Source organism: Hyposmocoma kahamanoa, unplaced genomic scaffold (assembly GCF_003589595.1).
Source record: "Hyposmocoma kahamanoa isolate Upper Pololo Valley unplaced genomic scaffold, ASM358959v1 94, whole genome shotgun sequence".
Lineage (NCBI taxonomy): Eukaryota > Metazoa > Arthropoda > Insecta > Lepidoptera > Cosmopterigidae > Hyposmocoma > Hyposmocoma kahamanoa.
The window spans coordinates 3819367-3826374 of NW_020654878.1; the positions used below are offsets into that span (position 1 = coordinate 3819367).

General features: G+C 36.6%; 1 protein-coding gene across 1 annotated transcript in view; it reads right to left on the reverse strand.

The window, feature by feature from the left end:
• Positions 1–626: 626 nt before the first annotated feature.
• The window catches only part of LOC113237961 (F-box only protein 9), an 18274-nt gene continuing 11892 nt past the window's right edge, over positions 627–7008 (reverse strand). The window contains exons 2-6 of the mRNA XM_026474677.1: positions 6782–6976; positions 5233–5371; positions 3270–3386; positions 1593–1790; positions 627–1003 (exon numbers count right to left, since the gene is read on the reverse strand). Of these exons, the coding sequence (XP_026330462.1) occupies positions 1593–1790; positions 3270–3386; positions 5233–5371; positions 6782–6976 (649 nt within the window). The 3' untranslated portion in view covers positions 627–1003. The remainder of the gene's footprint in view (positions 1004–1592; positions 1791–3269; positions 3387–5232; positions 5372–6781; positions 6977–7008) is intronic.

Sequence of the window (7008 nt, forward strand, 5' to 3'; positions counted from 1 at the left end):
ATTTTTGACAGACCCTAACCGTAGTACAAAACGTCTAAGACTCAATTTACATTACTGCGGAAGGGAAAGGAAGAGAAATTTTGTAACGAAATTGTACACGGCATAGTGAAATTTATTTCAATTGTATAACGTACGAAACACATACCATACGGTAGCTGCGGGAATTCCCATGACTACATCTCGTATCTAATTTGTACATCAATGATATAAAGTTCGTTATGTTATGGCATCGAGTATGTGACCAGAAATAGAGACGACATTTCGTTTAATTTGTTTGAAAACTATTCTGCCATATCATTACAGTGACAATTGCGCTCCGATTGGCTAGCCCGAATTCGAAACAATTGACGGGTGTCGTCAACTGTTTCACTTGAAATCGACCAGTTTACTTAAACTTTGCTATAATAGACGAAAATTGCAATATTACATATTTAATATTCAATTACCGATGAAAACTGATTCCGTTTGTTTTATAATTAGATGTTTTGCTGTTTTTCCCCACACCATCGAATGAAACAGCACGCCATTGTTAGAGATATAATCTTTATTACAATAACTACAGTATATTGTTGGAATATACGGAGAAGTAACACACAGGTCAGTTGTTGGCGCTGTCTATATTTATCTCTGTCTGTTTATAAGTGATGTATCACTGATTAGTTACCAGGAATGTATGGCCCTTATTTCGTCTCTATTTCTGCTTATATACTCTATGTGGTTATGGTTTCTAGGTAGGGTGATTATGGTTTCACAAATCCGCTTACATTCCATTCCACGGTAATGTAAATTGAGCCTAAACTAAGCACTTATACGTTTACGTTCGTGTTAAAACAAAAGCTATATTTTAATACAATTTCTATAAGAACTTTTTTTCTTGCAAATTTCTTACCAAAAATGTGACTGAACTGATTCTTTCCCTTGCCATTTACTTTGTGCGCTTAAATTAATTTACTTTGACCGCCGATATTGACTACGTAGATGCACCATCATCAGTCCGCTTTACCTGAATTCAAAGATAAAATATAATGTTATTTTTAGACCAGTAAGAAATAAAGATCAATTTTATTTCTTCTTAATTTAGATGTGGGCAAATGACAAATTGTTTTAAGACTTTCGTGGTAATGAACAAAATGATTATCACTATTTACAGATTTCTTACCACGGTACGATTTCTTTTTATTTTACCGATGTTTCAGAACAGTTATTCTCCCCAAGGCCCAAGTCTGCAGGAAACGTCTGACACAAACACATGTCACGATATTGCTAGCGGTAATATTTGGTTGTTCCATTTTTTTAAAATATCAATATACATAATTATCATGACATATTATTAACAATTATCATTTCGAACGTTGATAATAAACGCCTATTCACTGTAGCACAGACTTTCATTTAGGCCAATTTTTTTTGCTGTCAACAAATGAATTCAGATACATCTTATTTTCGTGTTTTTATCTTTTTGATTTTATTTGGTAAATAAATAAACGAGCAAAAGCACCATCACTTTTGCAGTTATCACGATGGAAAAGAACCATCAAAAATGAATGGATTCGAATTGAAAGATCGTTCCAAGAAATCAAAATATTCGTTACCTAAATGTAAGCGTGCGTGTATGGTAGCGGCGCGTTCGCCTCCGCCGAGTAGTTGCGCACGAGGCTGAAGGAGAACGGCGGGAACTTGTTCGCCGACAGCTCGAACGTCGTCCACTGGTCGCGCCGCGTCGATACCGCGTACCCCGTCCATATGAGTTGGTGGTTGCGGCGCCGGCGCACGTTACGCAACTCCAATTCCTAAACCAATGATATTTTACATTATATCAAACAAATTATGTTTTAAAATTTAAAGCAAACACCTTTTCATAGGTTTTTAATATAATGTAGAGAAAATTTATGGCTCTCATTAAAGTTGCCATACTTTTTAATGCTCGTGGAAAATTTTGAGGCGCCATCTTTTGGCACAATATGAACTACGTAGTTGAAAGCTGCCACTAAACTATCAATATACAATATAATTAAAGTCGCCTGTACCAAGGCCAAGTTTCGTCTCGTTCCCTACACTGTAGCATGAATCATAATTCCTAATATGGACTCCAGTCTCTTACAAAACCATTTCAACGATAGCCTTAATATAAACGATTCTAAAATATATGTATGAAAGAACCTTTGTAAAGAAAAAATAAAGATGATTACTATGTTCTAAAGTTGTCGAGATTGTTACACATTGGAAATTAAATTATCTTTTCTGATCTACATCACGTATTTCTTTTATGTAAAGGAGACTAACGAGCAGACGAGTCACTTGATGAAAAGTGGTCATCGTCGCCCATGGACGATTGCAACATCAGATGAGTTGCCTATGCCTTGTCAGCTTGCCGGCTTTTTGAAAAGAAAGGAAATACTTCAAGAGGAAGATTATTCCACATATTACAGGTTCGAGGAAGGAACGAAAGAGATCGTGGTCTTACAATACCAGGCATCTAAGATGTGGAGGTGGACTCTACTGCTTTGGCGGGAGGTGTGACGGTGGCAACGAGACGATGGCACCAGTTCAAAAAGTTACTATTGCGTATATTGGTTTTTTCAAACAAACCAACGTTTCGGACCCCTTATAGGTCTTATGACATCGAGTATATAACCAGAAATAGAGACGAAATAATGGCCATCCACCCCTGGCAACTCATCCGGCAAATGGGCCTTATATCACTTTTAAAAATCAACTCTCGTTTGCGCTGAAATCACAAATTACAAGAATAGTACAGCACCAACAACTAACCTGTATGTACGTCTCCGTATATTCCAAAAATATTCTGTGCTTATCGTAATAAAGATAACATCTCTAACAATGGGGGGCTGTTCCATTCGGTGGTGTGGGAAAAACAGCAAAACATCTAATTACAAAACGAACGGAATCAAATATCATCGGTAATTAAATATGTAATTTTGCAATTTTCGTCCAATATAGCAAAGCTGAAGTCAAACTGGCCGATTTCAAGTGAAACAATTGACGACACCCGTCAATTGTTTCGAATTTGGGCTGGCCAATCGAAGCGCAGTTGTCACTGTAAAGATTTCTCAGAATAGTTTTCAAACAAATTAAATGACATTTCGTCTCTATTTCTGGTCATATACTTGATGTCTTATGGTCACGACTGACTGAGATGGTAGCCATGTTTGAAATAACAAATATACGATCCGAAAACCCCAGTTCATTTGTAATAATAATCATTTAAAAAATATATAAATTAGAAAACAGCCAAGATAAGCACTGACCAGATGGAAGGTCTGTTCGTATGGCTCGTGTGCGTCCTTGCGGCGTGCACGAAACCGCGAGTTGCCCCCCGCCGCCGTCTTCTTCTCGCCGCTACTCTTCTTCACCACTATCAATACCTGCGCATCATATTACCCGTACTGCAATCCGCCTTAAAATAGTACAGAGCAACCAAAACAAGATTTATATGTGCGGCTAAAAACTAAAATTAAAGTATACAAAAGTCTGTCTCACGAGGCAATGTTCCGTTAGACAAGACAAAATAATATCTCACATGAAACCAAACTAAAAAAACCAATGAATACTGTGTTAACACAAAAATGTCTTAACTGAAAAATTATGGAATTGAAAAAAATGCGATTTCAGTGAAAAAAAATACTGCAAAGAATCTTTTTGTAAATAATGAGATTATTTTTATTTATACATATTAATTAGTTGTCAAAGGACTGTCAAAGAAAAGATGGATGGGTTGTGTGAAAGATGATATGGATAACAAGGATGTGAGTATGGAAATGACGGCTGGCAGGGGAGAGTGGAAGAAAAATACATGTTGTGCCGACCCCACCTCGCGTGGGCTAAGGGCAAGAAGAAGAATTGGTTATCCACTTATAAACGAGAGCATAAATTTACTGGTTCCATTCAGGATGTTTGTTCATGTTTTCTTAATTTCATCACTTTTGAGTTACGACAGTATATGGTTACATGTGGAATATGCCTTGTGCATAAAACAATTTGTATACAAACAAATTTATTTACAAAGTGCAACTCCTGGAGTTTCTTGCTCATTCTTCTCACGACAATCGAATTTACAAATGAATTAGTAGTGTTTTTTTAAATTTTTTTTATAATCAAAGTGACGGGACGAACAGGGCGTAGTCACAACAGTTGCAGTGCCACTCAGAGCTTTAAACCGTAAAGATCGGAGAAGCACTGCCACTCACACATCAAGTCCCATGTGCTTATAATTTCACCATCACCTACTCTTCAAAATCGGAACGCAGTAATGATTACATTACTGCTTGGCGGCAGAAATAGGTAAGGTGGCAGTACTTCCCTGGACGAATTTCTGCCGCATAGCAGTTTCAAGCTCTGAGTAACACTGCAAAGATTACGGACAGGCGTGTAGCTTTCCAATCTAGCACACGACTTGTTCGCCCTGTCACTTGATATTATCAAAAAAAAACTCTGACCAGAAGTTCTACTGCTACTAAATTAAATGTTGTTTAATCAACATGACGATTTCAAGTGAGAGAGTGACGAGTTCAACCTTACCTATGAAATAAAGATAATTTGAGGTGCGTCTTGAATGAAGCACAGTTCCTGTTCATGTTCATGTTTTTGTTCCTAATATTGAAAAAAAAGGTACCGAATTTTTGGTGCCGATATCGAAATGTTTGTATGATGCTACGAAATTTCCCAAATACAGGTTAAGTTTTTAGCTATGGAACTGGATTCAGAGACAGAAGTTAGCGGACATTTTATACTATTTTTTCAAAATTATAATAACGCTAAACGTGGATTCCCAAATACACTTCTGGCAATATATTGCCGCAATTACCTTAGATGTGACCACGAGTTCCAAATCATCAACTTCCAATCACCAACTTTACGTGAATCGAAGCGATTGCTACAAAACTTTTTGTACATATTTTATGTCTTTTTAGCAGTTTAGTTTCAGATTAAAATTCTAATTTCTTCCTCTTTTTACTCACTAGCGTTGTGCTTGTAGGACTTCACCAGTATCCAGTATTCAAGTACGTATTTTTGGCACCTTTTTTCTTTGTTATTATTATTATTCTTTTCTCTGTAAGTACATTTCCTTGGGTCTTGCTCGCTTGTCATTAGAGCCCAATCCCCAATAATACAGTCTGCTAATTGTTTACATCTTTTGCCTTGGTACAGTCATGTTATAAGAACATAATGTCTATGAAACTATTGTCCGTTTGGAGCTGATTACTACAGTACCTTCTTGCCCATGAGCCTGTAGTGTCCGGACATGATGCCGAGTCCAGGCTTGCTGGGTGTGCGGTGCTTGAGATAAGGTACGCACATGATTGGCTCGTCAGCTGTTGTCCACATCAGCACCAACCCTTCCGGGAAGAACCTGGCCAGTTTTTTTGTTTGTTTAACTTGCGTATTATTTCAGTTACTCTTATTAATCTTTTTTTACATTATTATTATATTTAATGAGAATTTTTTAAATAACTCCACTAGTTTTGTTAACTGCGTCAGTTGTGATATCTGTAAAGGTCTCGGCTGCGCTGAGAGGGTTATTCAAAAATCTCTCACTAGATGTTGTTAGCGGCGACGAAAGCCAAAAAGTCAGTACAAAGACCTATAACAAAAACACAGGAGAATTTCGACGACTCGGCAACTGGACCCGTGGCACAGATGGTTAGAGTAATGCTACGGTGCAGCATGGTCGCGGTTTCCAGTCCCACCGGGTCGACGAAATTTTTCTGTGTGTTTATGTAACAAATTTATTATTTATTATACTTTACTTTTTTCTGATTACAATGTAATACAATAAACCTTATTGACAGTAGTAAAGAGTTAAGGACACGGAGGAACACTGGCTCTCATGTCACAGGTTATCCTACTTTGGGAGTCAGGGAATCTATCTTGTAATAACATTAAATGTACGATAAGGTTTAGAAAACCTTATCCTAGATTAACAGCCTCACTAACAAAAAAAACAACTAAGCATCCCTTTAATCAATATTTAGTTAAGCATTATTTAAGATTTTAAGCACTATTTAACTTTCTTTTACCTAAGTTAAACACTGCTTAGTTAAGTAATGTTTAATAAAGAAAAAATAAAATTACCAAGGCAACATTACAAATTAAACCATTAAAAATAGCTATAGAAAGCCTTAAGAGAAATGAAAAAAATTAGAAAGCCCAAAAACAGAAAAAAATTGCTGTCAGATGGCTGTCATTTGACATTTGGAGCGAAAATATAAAAATTGAATCAAAGACAAATACTAACAAACTCATTGTCTATCTTTAACATATTGTAACATGTTCATCTAACTGGAGCAGTGGATCGTATCGTTTCTTGTTCTTTGCGTGCCTCCGTCTAAAGTATCGCAAATTTGCTGTATCACGCCGAAAATTTCCCATTTTTTCACAATTCAAGTTTTTTTTTTCTCACAATAAAAATCAAAACAAATCTGCTTAATTCATTGTCGTTTTCTGACCCGCTAACAGCTGATTAATGTCAGTCATCTTAGTTAGCGAGTTAAACAAGGTTCCTAGTGTGTTTAAGTCGACAGCTATTTAAACAACAAATTAATCAATCATTTAGCACTGATTAATGTTTATATGTTAGAATTTTTTTAAAACATTGTTAATAATGCTTTTATTTAAAGTTAAGTTTATAGGCAAGGGTGTTAATGATGTGCTGTTAACTAACGCTTGGAAATAAATACATTATTATTATTATTAATTAATTAACTGTTGTGCATTAGCTTACTATGTGACACTTGCATTAACTTATTATTGTCAAACGAACCTGAGATATCTAAAGTAGTCGATGAGGTACCACGGCCGGTAGAAGGTGTCCTGGTATGCGTTCTCGCCGTGTCGCAGGTAGGTGGTTTTGCTTATGTAACAACCGTGCAGCTGCAGGCGTGGTCGCTCCACGTACATCTGCCGCCACGAGTCGAAACCCAGCGCACGCGGTGTGCTGCATTCTATGCCCCACGTTCTAGCAATAATAATAATTTATCAAATTATACT